Genomic DNA, 20043 nt, shown 5'->3' with positions numbered 1-20043 from the left:
CAGCATTATCAGTTCCTATTAGTTTTTCACTGCCTTAGCCCAACAGCCCAAACTTCATTGGTCCTCTATGCATGCTTTTCCCCCTACTGGTGAAAGTCACCTCCAAACACAAATAAACTTTGTCTCCCCTAAAGCAATCCAGCTTCCACCTTAACTGTACTGGTGTGTTTTCAGTCCATCCTCTGCCCAGAAGCAACTCTGTCCCCTTTCGATCCAGACAACACAAATCCTTTCCCCTTTGTGTCAGTTCTCCAAATATTTTCTAACCAACTGGCTCTCCACTGCCCAAATGGACTCCAGCCATATCTCCAATACAAACTTGCTCTACCAAGTCCATTAACCATTTGCAGAAGCCTACCGTTTAGTCATCTTTTGTGAACACCCTCTAAAAATGCAAATCTCTGCCACCCAAACACACAAGCTGTTTGTCACGCTAACAAGTTTAGCTCTGATATTGCACTCTCCTTTGTAGACTGCATTGATCCTTAGTTCCTCCTGGACAGGAAAGTTATTCCCATTACTCCAATAATTTGGAAAAGGGGTCTTTAATCTCTGCTCCACTGAGGCATCTTGGGTTCAGAGGGGATAAATGGTTGCACGAGAGTGAGGGGGTCCCTGACTGGGTCCTGGAAGGCAGCAAAATCATTTATCTGACTCTTTGCTGTAGGATCCCTGGGACATGCTCTAAACCACAGCAGAAAAACATGCAGAGCAGCATTATTTTATTCCCTTAGTACATCAAGAAGGTGGGTAACCAGTGCCAAGACAAATTACAAAGCCAATGGAGTTGAGGGCAAATTCATGAAATGTGACGAGCTAAAAAGATGGGATCGATAGATATCAAATTGCTTCTTGCAGAGGAAATTCATCTGCCTCTTACGGAAATGGAGCCTGTGACAAAACAAGCTATAAGTCTGTATAACAGGAAAAAATCAGCGATTTGCTCCATACAATTAACCCTGGGGCCTGCAAAGCAAACACATCTTCATTTAAATGGAGTGTCTTGCAAATGGTTATATTTCTACCCTTTGTAATAGTGCCCTCAAAAATCAAGTAGACAGGATTATCAGTGACCACAGATTACAGCACAAGGATGTCAGTATAGTCAATCTAACATTGCTTTCTAGAGGAGGTAAAAATGCCTGAACAAGGTTTTTTATTGTTACTATTATTTTATTCACATAAGATGACTGAAAATGCATTGTCATTAGATCAACCCAAGATCAGACTTTTTCTTCCCATTTTCCAGTTTGCACATAAAAATGGGGGGAAAAGTCAATTATTAGTATGATTTTAAGGAAAACTTAGTTTTCTTACAGAAAGTAAACCTTAAAGCATTCTGAAACTGATACTATGGAATCCTAGTGTTACATATGAGAAGTGGCAATCGGCCATCTTCTTACAGCAAAGAACTCTATTGACTTTACCTGTGAGAATGATGTTGTTATCTTTTTCCCCTCCAGTTAGTATAACAGAAAATACAGAACTTAATCTGCATTCTAAAAATTTATTTGGGGTACCTACTAAAAGCTGAACCATACTTTAACAATAAGAGGAACATTCAGAATTTGGTATCACTCATTCTTACATTTAACTCCAAAAATTAATTTCTGAAACACAAGGAACGCCACAGAAATTGTTATGTAGTCTAGAATGGAGATACACAGTACTAAAGGCATAAAAACGTGCGCCAAAGAATTAGCTGCAGTGCAAGGCAAAATATGGCAAGAGTATGTAATATTAATTGCAAAGCAAGGAAGTGATCCTATGTAACAGCAAATGGGCCAGTCAGGCAGAATTCTGTTTGTAGGTAGACAGATAGGTTAACATCATGTAATACCCATGCAAGGACATCTGCATTATTTGCAAGTATGAAAAACTACATTTTATCAGCTTCTGTTGACTATCCTCCAAATAACTGAGAAATGAATAAGGCTTCCAATAAATGCTTTAGCATATGTTCAACAAATTGCTTACTATCAAGATATTACCAGATTTATACAAATTCAAAATTATTCCCATCATAATAAAATACTGAAATGTCCTTGTTTGCCCTATTACCCAGCTAAAATATGACTTTCAATGATCTTGAGGCTGCCAGTCATTTCTAAGCTGTTGTTATCCCAAAATGAAAGGTTGAGTTATTTTAGTTTTGTTTTACAATCTCAATAAATAAAATATATTAGGCTAGACATTTGCAGCAGCGTAACTGGATTACTAACGGGCATGACCATGCTTCTTCTGTCGTTAATTAAGTTCTCATTTCAGATCTGACTTCTTTAGCACAAAACTACCGCTAACAAAAGTAGTATTGAATTATTGCTAAGACATGTATTCATGCAATTAGGAAACTCCTTTTTCAGTTGGAGACTTCTTATTAAATAACCGAATTAATGTAAATGCCAAATGATGATAATTAAAAAAGCAATGGCACACTTCTGATACTCTGCTTAGGGAATTATTAAACAGGAGTTCTAGCAAAAGAAAGGACTCAATTGTGACACCGGCATGGTATTTTTAGTTAGATTTTGTTTACAATATTTCATAATGTCACATAAGGGAGGAATTTTCTCTTTTTCTATTATTCATGTCAAATTAAAGTACCTCAGCAAGGCACCAGAGTGTTACTGAGGCAGGATTTACCTTGTACTGAAAAATTGGTTCTTTACTAGTCTTACAAGGAGAAGATATAATTACTAGCAATGGAAAAACTCAGGTAAATAAGCAGCTTGGGAAAACTTTCTATTTCTTTAAAACATTCTAATATTATAATTGCTTTGCAAAACATTTCAAAATTTTTCATTATTTTTATTCACCATTCAGGAAGTACATTTTCAAGCCATTTAGTGTAGCTAGCATACATCTTTCTGCATGAAATAAGTATGAAACTTTCTTGTGTGCTACTTTTAAGGGCATTGATCACTAAGCTATCCCTCTTCCTAGCAGTGCTGTTTGCATCTGGTCTTCTTTCTGTTTAAAGCCCTTCTTCTACTCTGAGCCCCTTCCCACAAGACACTTTGTAAGATTGTTTTCAGACTCCAGGATCAATGTTTCCCAAACATTCATCACAACCAGGAACACTGAGAAATTGTAGAAAAAGCAATGTCAGCAGTAGCAAAGTTCCTCAAGGACAAGAGCAGCAGCTGTAATCACTAGCTAGAAGGGTTTACTCTGGCCAGAGAACAGCTAACTACCTTTAATTGCTGTCAGGAGCTCAATCCACTCTCCAGAGGAGGTGAGGAGAGGATGTGGGTGTTTACAGGTGCAGCCAGTTGTTACAGCTGGTTCTTATTCCTTCATCCTGGCAGTACTGAACTGCAGCTGCAGGGAATCACACAAAAACAGATGACCTCCGAAAAGAGAATTACCTTTTCAAAAAGTTTGAGAAAAATAAACATGAATATTTGAGAGGGGGATGCAAAAAGTTTCTCTGCCACCTGCTTTTGCCAAAAGGATGCTAGTCAGTGTCTAGCGGAGGGAGCTGGTCCCTAGACACTCAACAATTCCATTCCTTAAACAGGCTCTTGTAGTATCATTTGAAAGACAGTGTCTTACGTATTCACAAGCAGCTTTGATGGGATTTGTTGCTTGCACAGAATGAAGGGCTCTGTGTCTGTCAGCTTCATCTGGACTAATTTTCAACACTACACAAACTTAAGCACAGAAACAGCTTGCACTTGTGAAGACGGTTCTTTCATCAGAGTCTGGAAGATGAACCCCAGCCATCAGGGTGGCGGGAACAACTTGAATCATTAAGCGCTGCCCTTTAGAGCTGACTGCTTCAAGGCTGACAGCTGCTGCTCTCTCCTTTGTTTAAGAAATTTCTCTTTCTATGTGTTCTACCCTGACTTTATACCCAAACATCTCTAGCTCAACTACTTTTCTACTAGTCATAATACTTCCAATGTATTCAAAGGTTATAGAAATCACACATCGTAAGAAGCATTTACTGAAGTTACAAAACTAAGTGCTCCTTTTTTCTTAGCTCTTACGAGCTTGATAACACAGAAGGTAATGCAGATATGAGATTAGCATTTAGATGCCAAGATCACACTTCAATGCTTATTTCATGAGTTTTAAAGGATTTTGAAATCTAGTAGAGGTGGAACTTGCTTTTCTGACAGTCATTTTACTAAACTATGTTGAGGATGGACATGAAATGTTCTGAATAGGAGAGTTCTCTACAATGGCCTGGAAGACAAACACATCAGAAAATTGAAAAAAAAAAATTGCTATGTATGTAAGCTAATAATTATATTATTGACATGGCTAGGTCCTTACTTGATTATTCATTCAAAGTCACCTCCCTTTCCAAAGTTTATCTTTTTTCTTGAAAAGATATCTCATAGTGTTAACTACTGCAAACATTTCCACTTTGTAAAGAACAGTTACTTCTGAAGAAGTGATGCCAGAAGCCAAGAATGAAATCCTGTCTCATCTGAAGTTTAATGGGATAGTATATTGCCAGTATTGCTCTAGCACATTGTACTATTAAATTGCCATCATTTAGGAAGGATTATTTAAGTAAAAAAAAAAAAAAAAAAAAGAGAGAGAGAAAAAGAAAAAAGATGTTATGTTTAGTTCCACCAATACTGGAGGGAAAATAATCACTGCAACGGAAGAGAACAGATTAAAAAGAACTGTGGTTATTACACATGATATGACAGGAATCAAGAAAATGATTCCTCTATTCTTGGACTAAAGCAATTCTCTTTTATAAAGAAAATACGGAGATGATATTAGGTATAACTTCATGCAAATACAACAAAGATCCCTGATTTCCAAATGTTTATCTTTCACTTCAAAAAATAACTTATCTTGTACTTGATCTTGACAAAGAGAAGCTTTATTGGTAAAATAATGTTTTGCCAAGTTTAAAAGAATTGGTGTAAGTAAAATAATATAGGCAAATTCTGTATAGTTAGTTAAAATTAACTGCAGTCCATTACAATTACAATGATCACTGCTGTTCTCTACAGTACTACTACTGCTAGAAGGCAGTCACTAGATGAGACTATTTTCACCATTAAAAAAACCAAGAAAGCAACTTTACCCCTGCCCACAGCTCCACCTCCATATATAGGCTTATCAAGAACACAGGATTATTCCCTTACCTCAATTTTTTCCCATATAGTTTCATAATTCTCTTGATGTTGTATATCTTGCATCAGTTGATGAATTAAAGTTGATTTATTTGAGGCAGAAATCTCATTCTCAGTGGGCTGAGTGACAACAGTCCTTTCTGACTTTTCTTCAGTGTATTTTTTAATGCAAGATACAGGCATACAAAGATCTTCGTCAGAGAGAATATCACTGAGAGGCCCAGATTCAATGCTGTCACCTAAGGAGGATACTATATCACTTGAAGAGCTTGGTGAAATTCTACCCATTTTTTTGTGCTTTTTCGTCTGGTACGTTGGATACATTTCTGAATCTGAGTTCATTTCTGACAGCTCCCAGTCATCAATATTTTGAATGGTTTCTCTTCTGGGCTTTTGGGGCAGCAACTTTGTCAGATTTTCTAGTTTTAAAGCTAATACTTCAGTCTGTCTGAGATGTGAAGGAAGTGCTAAATATTCATCAGATCCATACCAAATCTCACCATCTTTACTGTTTTTTTGAGTATAGCCTGGTGTTGAGGAGAAGCTTTTATTATTCTTTCTTCTCAGTAGAAGAGGTGATGAGTTGGTAAGCTCAGAACCAGCTGAGGAAGCACTCTTTTGGCTACGTGTTGGTGAACTAAAAGGCTCAGTTTTACTTTGTGATTGCCCATTTGCGTCTCCCTGGATACAAGGATCCGATGATGCAGAAGAATCTGTTTCCGTCTCCTCGAGAGACTGAGAGTTATGAGAAGTAATTCCATTTTGTAGAGAAGAATGTCCTCTTTTTTTGACTTGTATTGGTGGAGCCATTTTACACATACCTCCAGGTGTTCTGCCAGCTTTCACTTTCTCTGGAGCGTCATGAGATTTCTTGTGCTTTGATTTTTCTTTACAGGTATAGAAAGTAGACTTCCCTAGACTTATGGGACTGTCCTTAAAGTGATTATTTATTGTGTACTCAAGATTTCTATCACCTATTGTATTTAAGCAATCATATGACTGACTAACTGCAGATGGACTGTTAGCATAGGGTGACTGTAAAGCTAGGCAAAGCTTGGACCTGTCTGGTGGATCTAACAATGAGGGTGTACTTCTACTCATTTCATTTTTAACTATCTGAGAGATTTGCCTTTTTAAATCATTGGCTTCCATATAATCTTTAAACACATCATCTTTAAGAAATAGACCTCTTTTTGGCAATGTAGGCTGCGTAGGGGAGTCTTCATTATAGTTAAAGCAGTCTCTTATGGACCTCTTAGGAGTTGAGTTGTCACAGTGAGAGTGTTTGATTTTTTCACTGGTGTGCTGTGGAAGATTGCATTCTGGTTTTTTTAATGTGGAAACTGGTTTGCTGTCAGTAGGTAAAACACCGTCTTCAGAGCCAGGTCCTTTAGAAATAGAGGAGTTCGCAGAAGGAGATACTAGTGAGAGCTCATATGATGCTTTCGTGTCTTTGCTTTCTTCTCCATCGTCTGCTGAAAGAGGTACATGGGTTTCTTTCTCATTTAATGCTTCATTACACTGGGAAGCAATGGTATCAGTTGCTACTGCAAGTAAACCCACACTTCTGATAAGTCCTGGAAAGTCCTTATCCATCTCACTGTAGTTCCAGGATTCAAATGATTTTGCTTTCCCTTGGCTGGAGGTCATATCATCCAGAGCACCAAGCAAATCCTCACTAGGACTGTAGTCAGATAGTTCAAATGCAGTAATACCACAATCCAGTGACAAGTAATTTTGAGAACATTTGATGGTTAACTGTCCAGAATCATCAACTTCAGTTAAAGAGTCAAGACGGTCCTGAAATAGACAAAGAAATGGTACTTTTTTAGAAGATTAATTTTCCTGTACAGCACACACAAAGTAACGAACTATCAGCTTCTATGTTTCACTGCCTAACATCTAGAAAAGCATTCATCACTAACCTGCCTGTTTTTGCAGTACCCTGTAGATGAGCAAACCATTCTAAAGTATTTGGGAATTAAAAATGGCAGTAAACTGAAAAATGCTTAATTTCAGTCTGGTGCAGCAAGTTAATTAAAAATAACTTATTTTTGTATTGGTATTCTCCTCCTTAAATTATGCTCTCAGTTCTACTTCTTCTGTAGCGGGGGGACTCAGAAATACCATACAATAGATTTGTGGTATTTCCCTGTGTTAACTACCTCAAACAGGAGGGAGGGAATCTTGGGGACTGCTGAGTATATCAACCAGCTTCTTAATCTTGTGTTCTCAGAAATCTATACTGCTCTACAATCTTCCACTTGATTGCCAGAATGTTTTTTCCAAGCATCATCTAGCAATGACAGACATTTCTTCCCATATTTATGAAATAGAGGTTGCTAACTACATTTCACTTTTTTGTAGCATTATCAACTGAGGATTTATCTGCTGGATATTTGGAGCACAAATGGAGAACAGCTCAAGGAGAAGAAACTATAGCTGGGAGTCTTAAACCTCTGGCCTGCCATGTCCCCTTCTCAGCATCTTCTCAATGGAAGTCCTTCAATCTCAGAAACACAGACATAGCCAGAGGAGACCATCTCAGGTGGCAAATGAAATTTTAATATCAAAATCAAATTAAAGTTTATAAATATTTTGGTGACTTATTTAAAGGACAGTAAAAAAATCTGACTACATTAAGATCCAGAAGCAGCCTGATATATAACAATCACAGCAAAATTATGTTTAGTCAATGGTTTATAAGCATATTTTTAGTAGATCATTTAATGTTCTAACACCTAGGCAGGCCTCAATTATTTCCAGTTCCCAGCATGTAATTTGAAACCTGAACACAGGATCAAATAATTCTGAAACGATTTCTGTTCTTATTTACACTGGTGTACATCTTAAGCAACTCTATGAAACTATCTAGAACAAGAAAAATTGGCAGAGCATGTCAATCAGACAAAAGAAACTGAAAAGCAGAATTAAAAATAAAAAAGCCAACAAACATCATAAAGGACATAAGAAACATCATAAAGGACAGAAACTCATGTTTTAGGATTCTAACTTTAGGTGCCTAAATCAGTATACTGGTCCTTCTACCCAGGTTTGGTTTTCATAATAGAGTTTTTTAAAGCAAACTCTTGAGTATCCACAATAGGTTCCTGTCCAAATTGTTCTCTGGAGCCGCTTGTCTCACTACACTGTCTAAATGCATAATTTAAGGACCTTAGGCATCAGGCCTGAAGAAGTTGCAATAACCCCACAGTCTCTTCATCTCACAGTAAACCACTTGGATTTTGGCCAGAACAAGAATATTCTCAATAAAGAAAGCTATTGTTTGCCATTTTCTATAAACGTATAAGGTTTGAGCCCTGTACTCTGTCTAGAACATTTGCATTACTCAAAGTAAAAATATAAAAAAATCCTCCAGCTAAAAATATTATTTGTAGAAAAGATTGATTAGAAAGTTATTTATCAACCATAATCTTGGACACTGAAAATATCTTTTATTTAACATTTTCTATCCAGATGTAGAACCTATGCCACATTGTCAATAGTCCAGAATTAAAAGGGGAAGTTTCTACAAATCTGTCATATTTGTATTTTGGAGCTGCATTTATTAAGGAAAATAATGACTAAACAATGATCAGTATTACAGCTGTATTTTTCCTCTAATCTCAGGAAAAGATTAGAAACTGTAAACCCACATATAAATCAAAACCCTTTCCAAGGCCCTAAGGGCTTTCATTTCTCCTGAGTAATGAGCTCCATTCCTTCGTCTCTTAAAAATGTGTTTATTAACATTAATAAAATTTACAATCACATGCATTAAACTGTCTTGCTTGGTCATTTTCCAAGCAGCCTCTTAAATGTGTACTTCAGAGGAGCATTATTTAATGCCAGTATTACCATGTTTTTATTATTGTTTTTATTTCAGAAAAATATTACATTTAGTTATTTGCATGGCTACCAATAGGAATGCCTTAGCTCAAAAAATTTGTCCCTTTTCACATAGTAATGCTTCCTGTAAAGCTCTGCAAGCTGTTTCCAATACCTTCTTGTATTTATATTTAAACCAGCACAATTCTACATTTTTTTTACTCCTTCAAATGAGCTAATTTAATTTGTAAGATATTTCTTTTGTGACTTTACCAACTGTTTAAGAATATCAGGATTCACTGTATTTAATGTAGCCTTATACTGATCCTTTCCATATTTCCTGGTTTTATCAACTGTGAAATAAAACTTACAGGTTAGGTTCAGCTGGACAGAACTCAGGCTGCACAGAACTCATTTTTCTTTCCTTCTTACCTATCTCTGGGTAATTCCTGAGGGAGAAATGGTCCTTCAAAAGCTTACCTTTCTAAAGATTTTTATTTAAAAATGTGTTTCTTAATTTGGCATCTCCATCACGACAGGCAGCTTGCCTCACTGATTCCTCTATTTCCTCCAAGCCATGAAACTTTTTGTGCCCTTTCCTCCTGGCACCTTATTCAGTATGGCACTGCTGAGATAGCCAAAAGCACAGTTACTGCCTGCCCAGTAAATAAGTTGGTTCCTAACAAAGCCAGTACAGCCTGTGCTGTACACTTTCATGTTTTAGTAGCTACTCTACCAGTGTTATCCCTGTTCATTACGTTGAGGCTAGCTTGTGTGTATTTATGTGTGTTACAGCTACGGTGTAAATATAGCCCAGGCGGGACTGTTGCTTTGTGATTGACTGTACAGTCTATGAACTGAGAGAGTGGTGAATATTAACGAGATGAGACTGTCTCACTGAACACGAAAGAAACCTTGGCAGGTCATTTCTTCCATGGAGCTCCTCAGTTAACACTGTCAGTCAAAGCTGCTCTTCACCATTACAGAGAAGACAGCTGACTTGAAGAGTGAGCCAAACATTTTGTGAAATGATAGGTTCATGGACTACAGAAAAGCATAACATTTGCTGTACTGGTTCAGATCAAATTTCCATCTAGCCCAGTATCCTGTCTCTGCATCATTTCTAAAGATTTTCTGCTAGCTGAGCTATAAGACACGGGTATACATATACCCATATACATATATATACATGGCCCTTCCGCACACAACGTTTCTATCTGCACTCCCAGCTTCTACCAATGAACAGCATGAGGTTATAATACCTCCTATCTTTGCTTAGTTTTCGCATTTGTTTTTTGAACTTCTTTCCACTTCTAAGCGTGCTACGGTAGTGAATTCCAAAATAGAATTCTTTGTTGTGTGAAAGTTTCCTTCTGTTCATTTCAAACCAGAAGACTTCTCAATCTTAGGAGAAAATAATAAACTGTCATTCCCGGTTCATAATCCCCAAGGAGTACGGAAAATTAGGAGAATGATTCTCCAAGGAAGGGTTATCTGTATGGGCAAAGGTTTCTAGGTTTGCTCAAACAGCCTCACTATTCACATACGCATGAAAATCCCTAAGAGATAATACTTGTATCATGAGGCACTACTTGTATCATGAGTCCTACAATGTAGTCCTGTCTGGGAAAGCATATGGGGGAAATGCCAAAAAAAGGGTAGATAAGAGTAGATACAATTGTCTCTACATTACATTTTATTTATTTATTAATTTTTGTCAAATAAAGCCACTACCATTATACCAGATTAAAAGCTTGAATAAATACCTGAAGGTAAAAAACTGCAGAGCAATTTCTGGCAGCCTATTCAAGCAATAGAACAGAAACTTAATACTAATATTGTGTCCCTGCTATTGCTAGCCATTAATTTTATCAAATATTATTTATGTTTTAGATGGGGTGGAAAAAAAGATCTGTGTCAGTATGGTTTGTCTTTTTTATTACCATATAAGCCTACTTGGCAACTGTTTTTTCCCCACTGAAAAATAATCTATCCTTCCCCAGTCAGTCCTCCCCTGTATTGGAGGGATGTTTTTTATAGCAGTTGTAATCAGATCCAGATGGGATATTTCCTGTTTCTTAGTATCTGAATCTGCCTCTTCCTTATGTCTTGAAATCACCACGCTCATGTCATAAAATAATGACTTCACCCTAATTCACCACTCTGGATTTTCAGGCAAGTGTGGATTTCCTTCAGACTTGCCAGAGAAGGTTTACCAGCAACAGCAAAGCAGAAACTGCATCTGAAGCACCAGGTATGTGTACATCAGGAAGAGGGGGTGTGGAAGGTGGGCCTGAGCACATCTGAGTATTGATTTCAGGACCACCCACTCTGTTGTGCCAAAGACAAATATAAAATGCAACAGGGAGCGGAGAAATATGCATATTCTCTTTAAACTTGAGTGATCTGAAATTCAGGACATGTTTAAGGGGACTTCTGAATTCTTCTGTAACACAGGTCACAGAATCTCACTGCATTGATCTAGAGGTCTCTTTCTGTAAATGTATCTAATCCTAACAAAAGCATTTTATCCTAATCTTAGGACTTTCCGCAAATGAAGAATCCTCTACAGGCTAAGGTATCTTCTATTAAGCGTTAATTACCCTAACTATTAAAATTATGCATCTTCTTTCAGTTTTAATAATTGGGCCAGTAGTGTCCTTCTAACTGAGATAATTTGGTAATGATGAATTCAAAGGAAAAGGCATTTGAGTCAAATGAATCCAGATTTACAAAGCATTACATATGCATGAATCTGACACTCCATTAGAGTAAAAAATGTATGATTCATGCATCATTGTTTCTCAGACAAAATGTGTGACTGTTTAGAGGCATGTTGCAGAATTGCCACTCAAACAAATTAAAATCCATGCTCTCTGCTTTAAAGCAATATTAACCTAGTCTGGAAACTTTTGGAAAACATTATGTAAGCTTCAGGTTTGTGTATGCAAGAAGGGAAATGTTTAAAATTTTCATTAAAGAATTCACTGCACATAAAAATTGAGTTTTGAATTGGATAAGAACCTTAAATTCACAAGTGACCAGACCAAGGACTTTGGACAAGGTACACCTCTGTAAGTGTTTCCTATCCTTCATGAAAAATATTTCAGTCAGGAGAAAACATTGCTAACCACTAGCATAGCACTTCTGAAAGTTGCCCTAATTTCCTTTAATTTGGTTCAATGAGAACAGATATCAGCTGAAGACATTTAGAACACAAAATTAGCAAAATATCTAGAAGACAAGTAAGCCATCCTTAAAATTGTCACCCTAGCAATTTTAAATGTGCAACAGGGATGAGCTGCTTCAAATACAGATGAAATTGCTGAAATTGAATTTAGTTACTATACCTCCTTAGTCTCTTCAGAAAATGCTTGCAGAATATCAGTCTGCCTGGTGTAGTTTCCATTGGCGTCTTGTAGTCCCTGGAGAATACGCTCTCTCAGAACCAGAACAGAAACACGTAGCTGGTGCCAGAGTAGTTGTACTGTATGGATATCGACTATCACATTGACAGAGTAAGACAGAAGCTTCAGGGAAAACTCAGTCTCTAGTAGAGCATGAATTTGTTCAACATGATCAGATATATCTTCACAAATATCCTATAATGGAAAAATAAAGTAGATATTTAGCTACAGGCATGGTCTTTTCATGTATCAGCTCTACTTTTCATGTACTTTTTATTAAATGCATAATAGATTATTTCAGAGAGGAAAGATAATGTAATTAATATGTCCAGGGTTGTTCGTTCTTTTTTTTTTTTTATTTATGGCAATGCTACAGCAACTGAACCAGCAGCTGTCCTGTTTGGCAGGCTGCTCAATAAGTGCAGCGACACATACAGTAAAGGATGGCACAACAAGATCACATGAATCAGAAGCAGAAAACTAACACTTTAAAGTGACATCCTAGAAGACAGCAATAGGAATGAAAGTGATAAGATTGCCACAAGCAGTCTCCTTCTCTGCTTCCCTCTCTGCTTCTCTCTGCCCACCCCATCCCCACCCCCCACCCCTAGGTTAAAATGCAAAGAATCTGATCTGTGCCATCATCAACAAAATTCTTTTGGACAGAATTTACCTTTTAATCTAGCCTCTCTAGCCAAGTAGGGCAAAAGTCTGGGATAGACTCGATGTGGATAAGCTATTGCTGACTGCTGTGAGGAGAGGGCACTAACTTGTGCATAGCCTTGTTCTGGACTCAAAACTGAGCAGAAGAAGATGGGTGGAGGAGAAAGAGGGAAAGCAGAGAAGCTGTGAACAGTTGTGTTGAGAAAGCAGAAAAGAAAGTATAAGTTACCAGGTTATAAAATTAAGGTTTTGATGGGTTGGTATCCTCCAAATTTAACAACTAATGTTCCAGATTTCTAAACTCTGCTGCATACAGTGTAAAATCTTTACAATCTAGGCTTAATTTTCTTTGTGAATGAAGAAGTCGCAAGACTAAAGAATATTTAGGCATATACTATTGAGCAAACAACACTGCTTTATAACAATTCTGTTTGAAAACTATATGTAAAAAGCATGTTATAAACCAGTAAGGAAATGTGATTAAAATACTGAAAAAAAATTAGCACTGGATCCTAAAAGGTTTTTTCCTACATCTGTGGCATATATTTAAAGGTGACTTAATAACATATTTTAAATCCAAGACTTATTTCTTTTAAAAAAGCATAAAGAAATTATTTTAATTCAAACCTTCAGAAGTGTCCTTTTTAGGCAAAGGGTGGTATATGCATAACATCAATAAAAATGAGAATAAACAACATAGTTTTGACTAATTTCAAATTTGCTGTTGAAATAATTCTATCAGACATTTGCAATGAAACCTTATATCTCTGATGATATTCTTGTGGTTTTGTACAGCAGTATAGCAAGAAAATCAGTAAAGCTGATTCTTTCTAAATTAATAATACAGGACAGTAATTTTTATCAGTTCAGATTTGACATATTCAGTCTGAAAGTGAAGTGAAATTACTGAATATTTAATTGTATGTATGTAAGAAATTAAACTGAAATCAAATGCCTAGATAGTATTAAATAATTTTAGTACAACAGATAGCACAATATTAGCCCTTGAGAAACTATTATGGTTGAGTACCATCAGTAGTTACTCATTTTAATAAAGCACTGACAGCTAAATCAAGTCGCCTGCAGGATTAGCTCTCAGAAATGCCAGAGACGAGCACAAAACATTGGAGTTTCAATGAGCAGAGTTCTGGGGCTGCCTTGAGAGACAGGCAGTATCTCTTGCCCTCTGGCCTCAGTCCCCTTGTTGTGACAGCCAGCATCTCTATTTGCAAGGACAAAGCACACAGCCTCGCCTGGCAACACGTAGGCCTGCAAGTGCTCAGGGCTTCAGATATCCGCACACTTCCAGGTGAGCAAATGGACACTCTAGTTACCAGATCAGTGTGCTAATCTAATCCTACAGACACATGGACAAAGCTAAAACTCTCAGCAAAATCTTTTCCAAGCTTTGGAAAAGGTTATTATTATCCATTTATCTAGCTACAATTGAAACGTGACTGAAAAATCACAGCAGTACTTCTATGCTGTTTCAAATGTTTTAAAAAATATTTTTGTGAGTTAGTTTGACTGAATTTGCATTCATTTCTCCAATGTTGTTCATGTCTTCTTCCTCTTGGCCATAAAGCAATTTAATTTTAATTTCAGGGATTAAAAAATAGGTTGTTGCCTAGTAACTCTAACATTGTAAATTAGACTCAATCTATAGAAAAATACTTAATATATCTTCAGTTAGACTACTTATGTGAATGAGGTCAAGTCCGTGCCACCCTGCAAAACAAGTTTTCATTTTCCAGTTTCACGCACACAGCTACACGCTGAATTCAACTGCCATAAGAATTCCCAGAGAGGTTGAAGACACAAAGCTACAAGAAGAAAGTATTAACAATGAGCAAGTGTCTCCTGACAATTATTACATAATGTACTGAAAATATTGGCTAGTAATCTAGATAATACTCTAAATCAGGAGTTCAGACCCACACTTCAGACAAGTTTTCTCTTGAGCTACCGTTACGCTAGCTACCAAAGCATCTCAAATTTCTGAAGTTATTTCTGAATTTTTTTCAAGTTTTCTTGAAGACAAATTTTTTCCACAACACCACAGAAAATTTTGTACCAAAACGCAAATCCCAGCACCACCAGAGGTTTGAAAGAAGCACATATTCAAGGACATATGCTGTGAATTTTTACATGGCTTGTTATAAGTTGCTCTTTTTCCTCAAAAAACAAAGTCTGAAGTACTTACAGACTACTGCAAGCATAGCAGCAGCCAAATGCTTTACGTACTAACAAGATAATTAACCACTCTTGACAGTTTCAGTAACGGAGAGAACCTAAGGCCAACCTTGTCCATGTCCAAATAAAGGTCACATACTCTGATGTTAACATGTAAGACTAGCATCTCAGTCAGAGAAAAACAAAGTACCAGCTCTTAAAGGATTTAGGTTTTAGAAAGAGTGGGTGGCCAAAAGACAGGAAGCTATTTTCTGAGTGGCTGAATAAGCCAGGAAAGAAACCAAGTCCCTACATTCTATACCTTTTCATAATATATAAACTCCGAGCTCTGTTTTCTGACTTTATCATCAGCTCCCTCTCCCTTCTGGCCTGGAATTAGTATAGCATTCACTGTAGTCTTATCTTTACTTTCATGGGAGAATAGAAAGGATTTTTTCCTTTGCTGATATGTATGTTCACGTGACGTGACCTTTGGGGATGTCGGGGTTTTTTTCTTTTTCTTCTCTTCCTACTAAATGAACTCCCGATTGAACCATTCAGGAAGTCTGATTAAATTTGCAACAGGGCCAGGCATAGATTTAAAGTGATTTAACTCCCCTGTTAATAGTTCCAGCTATTCAATGTCCAGAAGGCCTGGACAAATGTCTGCAGTGCATGCACAAGTTCAGTGTGTCCAGTTCAATAGTACATATATGCTGTGCAGTCCACCTGCACATGCATCCTGAGTCTGCAGACAGACAAGTGTAGGCTAGATTCACTCTGTGCTTAAAGAGCAGTAGTGTCAATGCAGCAATCTTACTGAACGTGCACTAACCACTTGTGTGATAGCTAGTAGTTGATCAGCAGTCCCCGATACACCAGACTCTGCATACATGGCACACGGTCATAAATCAGTCTATTGGGTATTTCTTGAAAAAAGTCTTAGGAGCCGTAAGTTGACATTGCTGCGTCACATAACATTGCTTTGGTGGGTGACTTCCATTTCAACTGAGTCTGTAGCCATTGTCAAAAGAACCGGATTTCATTTCACTGGAGGCCAGATTCCTGAATAAAATGGATTAGACCTGGGTTTGAAGGAAGTCTATCTTACACAAAGTTTAGAAAAAAGAATTTAGGCCCCTACTCGTATCCCCTTTCCTTCTTTTTTAAGTGTCATGTGATAATGGGAAGGTGAAGGCTGCACAAAGGACAGAAGAATAGCTGTGTAAAGATTAATGCCAGCCCTTTATCAAGCAAACATGATTACGACGAAATGATCACTTTTGCCATATAAGTTAATGCTGATTAGTCCTCAGCAGAAAAGCTGCAGCCTATTTACTTGCATCTTTTCTTTACACTTGCCTGCAACAAAACAGCATATTTAGAGGAAACAATATAATGTCAAATCCAGTTGGCATTATCTAGTACATTTTCTTGCTGCTGTACCTGATGTCTAGATTTACATATAATTCAGCAAAATGAAATAATTGTATCTAGCACAGCTGTGAACTTAATGATTTTCTGTAATAATTAATACAGTTCAAATACAGCACAAAAATGTCATGTTATGTAAGTTCCTGATTTTACCGAGGCTCAATATCAAGACCTGGTACAACGTGGCCTCATTGTCCTCATACTTCCTAACTCCTTACAGGTGATTTAGCATTAGATAGAAGAAAAACAGAACAACATTGTCATGTGCCATTTTTACACTTTGTATTTATAAAGAACAACTGTATCACAAGTTAGTACCTAAATGCTGTAAGGAGTGCCAGTTGCTTTTACCAGAAGTAGCAGGTAGATAAAATAAACCATGTACTTTTAAGTAATAAGAAAATAGTATTTATCTATTGGCATCTATTTCTAAATATGCCTAGTTCCAGGTCAATGCAATAATATACAGCCTACAAATATAAGCATGGAAATCCTTCCCCATTTTATCACTATGTAGTTTCATATTAGAAGCTATCGTAGCCTGATCTTTAGAAAGCACCATTTCCAAAACAACTTTTTATAATCTTTTGATCTCAAACGTCCACTAGGCATTTTTATTTTACACAGTTTCATAGTGGTATTAAGGTAAAGATTTTGTAATCCTCTCATGGGCTGTCCTGTAGCACTGACTGTGGAATTTCTTAGGCTACAGGGGTTGTATCCATTTGGCTGCCAACTGCCCACTTCACTCAGTCTTCCAGACAGCTGACTCTGTAATTTGCAGCTGCTGAACCCATCAGCCTGCTCATAGCCCTCCACCTCAACTAAAATAGCCTGAACTGCAAACAATGCAGTAGACAAAGAAAAAGTGCATAAACTGTGCATAAACAAACCCTCAAGAGTCAATGAAAACTAAGCTTTGATGTTGACTTTAAAAAAATATTTTTTCTCTGCTCTTCAAGAAATTCTGTTAAGATGTACATGAAACTACAGAAAGATGAAAGGTTGCAATATGTTGCTTTAAAGTTAATATCAGTGACAGAGAAACTATACTGCAGATTTCTGTTCTTTGATCTTGCAGTAAAACCTCAGTAGGAAAAACAGATTGCCATTGAGTCTTACAACTACTGTACATGCAAAACAAAATCTATTATTTAAGAAAATGTCTACCTATTTGGTCTTTTCTTTTAAGTGCATTTTAACTCATAAGACACATATTCCAATCAGAATGTACAAATTCTTCTCTTCAGAAAAAAATTAGAATATCTGTCAAGGAATTTTCAGATTTTTTTTTTAAATGTACTTGAAAATTATGAATTAAACTCACTCTCTGCACTGCCCTTTTATGCTTATATATAAAGAGCACAAAAGAGAGGCTTTTTTGTTGCTAAACAAATAAAGATTTGCAGCTTTCAGAAAGGTATTTTTCCTTTAAAACGCACCCTGCCTTCTCAAAGAGAAACAGGGTTTCATCTTTACCTGCATGTACCTCCAAACAGTGTTATAGCAAGGATAAAATTGTTCTGGTTTGGATTATTGGTGAAACCTTAAGAGCAAACGCTTTTTTTCACAGCTGTTTTTAAGTAAACAATTAAGTCAAAGAAAATAACCATACATGAAAAATCCAGAGTTTGACTAAGCAAAATCAACTGCCATAGAGAGCTATAGACTCACTGCGAGTCACCAGTTTGTCAGGAAGTGAGCTGAAGTGCTAAAGTACTGTAGCTGGTATCGCTGGGGCATTCAGTGGCTAGGGGAATCGAATACATTTTACCAGGTGAAGAATGCAAAGTGCAGCAGGAAAACAGCTACCAGGAGGGCTCTAAGATCACTGACCCTGCCTTCCGCTGACACCGGCAGCTTGGAAACACGATGGTCCTCAAAGTACACTTCTCTGCTTCTCTGCTCTTCCCTCATGATAATACACATAGTACTGATAGTAACTTTTTCTGGTGCACCATCCTTTTCTGCACATTATTCTCTTTCACAGCTTGGCTTTTATTTTGATTAATTTACTTTCATTATTATAAGTGAACAACATTTTCATCACTGCAAAATTCCAGTAAGTAATCTTCATTTCACCTTTTGCTAAAATCCTCAGAAACTTAGTAGAATATGGGAAAGCTGATAATTTGACAGACATGTTTTCCCTGTAGAAAAATATTTTGCCTTCCCCCTCCCTGCCCCCCACCATCAAGACACCTCTGTTTTCAAACAGATTTCTTCAATGGAAATTTTCAGGTGTTACAGAGACTAGTCATTGTGATGCACTTGTAAGAAAAGATGCTCCACTTTCTATTGTGTAAACATTGCTCAAAAAATTTTTGAAAATAAATATCCAGTTTGGTGAGCTCTAAGTAGGCATGTTTCTACTGTATTCTGTTATCTCAGGATTCAGTGAGTTACATCCTTATATCCCTGTACTTCAAAATAATGTGAAATAGATGCCAAATCACCAATTCTTTGACAGAGTTGTTAAAATACTAATGGTTTGTCTGGGATTGTTACAGACATGGAGCCGCTCTGTAATAATTTATTAGTAGCTTACAGGACATGTTTTATTAGGATGTTTCTTATGCAAATATACTGGTTTACTATCAATCTGCAAGGAAAACAAGTAAGAAGAAAGGAAGACAGGAGTAAGATGTGATATCACTCGCTACGCACTTCACGCTGTTAAGTAACAATGCCTGAAATTTGGATTGTGACGCTCCTGTCTTGGGATTCCAGCAACTTGCATTTGTTTTGCCATATGGGCCATTGCTGGGGCCAAAGGATCAAACATACTGGGAAGAAGCAAAAGGATCCTTTTGTCCAGAAGCAGGGCAGTTGCCACTGGAAGCTGTTCCTGCTCACTTCCAGGACCAGCTGCAGTGCCTTACAAACCCAGGCCAGCCTCTACCTTCTCTGCACGAGGGGATGGCTGCAGAGAAGACAGTCTGCTTTCAAATGTTTATTTCCCCTATTAAGTTTAAACAGTACTTTAATGTAAAAAGACTTTCTGGTCACAGCATTCACCACAGGCCAGATTCTTAAATGCAAGGAAGTATTTAGTCCTCCCAGGAAGCTTCAGAGAGCTGATGCAGAAAAACACTCTACTGTAAGGCCTGGGATGGGATTAAACTGAAGAACCACAGGAGAAGTTATAGCAATAAAACGAGGCACCTCAGAACTGTACTGAAAAAGTATTGTGTGAACAAATCTGGGCTAGCCATTTCTGGGATATTCTTGACATCGGTAAAATTGATGCATGAATTTCTTTTGTGTAAGAAACCACATATATGAACTGAATATGGCAGCTAATTTGGTGTGGGAAGTAATGTGACATCAGCAGCTCAATGATGTTTTCATATTCCTGAACTTCCACTGGTTCCACTGTGTAATGTGCCTAAAGTTATGACCTGAAAACCCTTTGAAACCTTCATAGTAAGAAATAT

At 37.2% G+C, this 20043-nt stretch overlaps 1 protein-coding gene across 1 annotated transcript in view; it reads right to left on the bottom strand.

The window, feature by feature from the left end:
* The window catches only part of AKAP6 (A-kinase anchoring protein 6), a 235430-nt gene that overhangs the window by 182662 nt on the left and 32725 nt on the right, over window positions 1-20043 (bottom strand). The window contains exons 2-3 of the mRNA XM_075713039.1: window positions 12281-12532; window positions 5115-6902 (exon numbers count right to left, since the gene is read on the bottom strand). Of these exons, the coding sequence (XP_075569154.1) occupies window positions 5115-6902; window positions 12281-12532 (2040 nt within the window). The remainder of the gene's footprint in view (window positions 1-5114; window positions 6903-12280; window positions 12533-20043) is intronic.

This window comes from Pelecanus crispus, chromosome 6 (assembly GCF_030463565.1).
Source record: "Pelecanus crispus isolate bPelCri1 chromosome 6, bPelCri1.pri, whole genome shotgun sequence".
NCBI classification, from domain to species: Eukaryota; Metazoa; Chordata; class Aves; order Pelecaniformes; family Pelecanidae; genus Pelecanus; species Pelecanus crispus.
The sequence above is the reverse complement of the archived record's forward strand: the minus strand, read 5'-3'. Positions and strand labels throughout refer to the sequence as shown.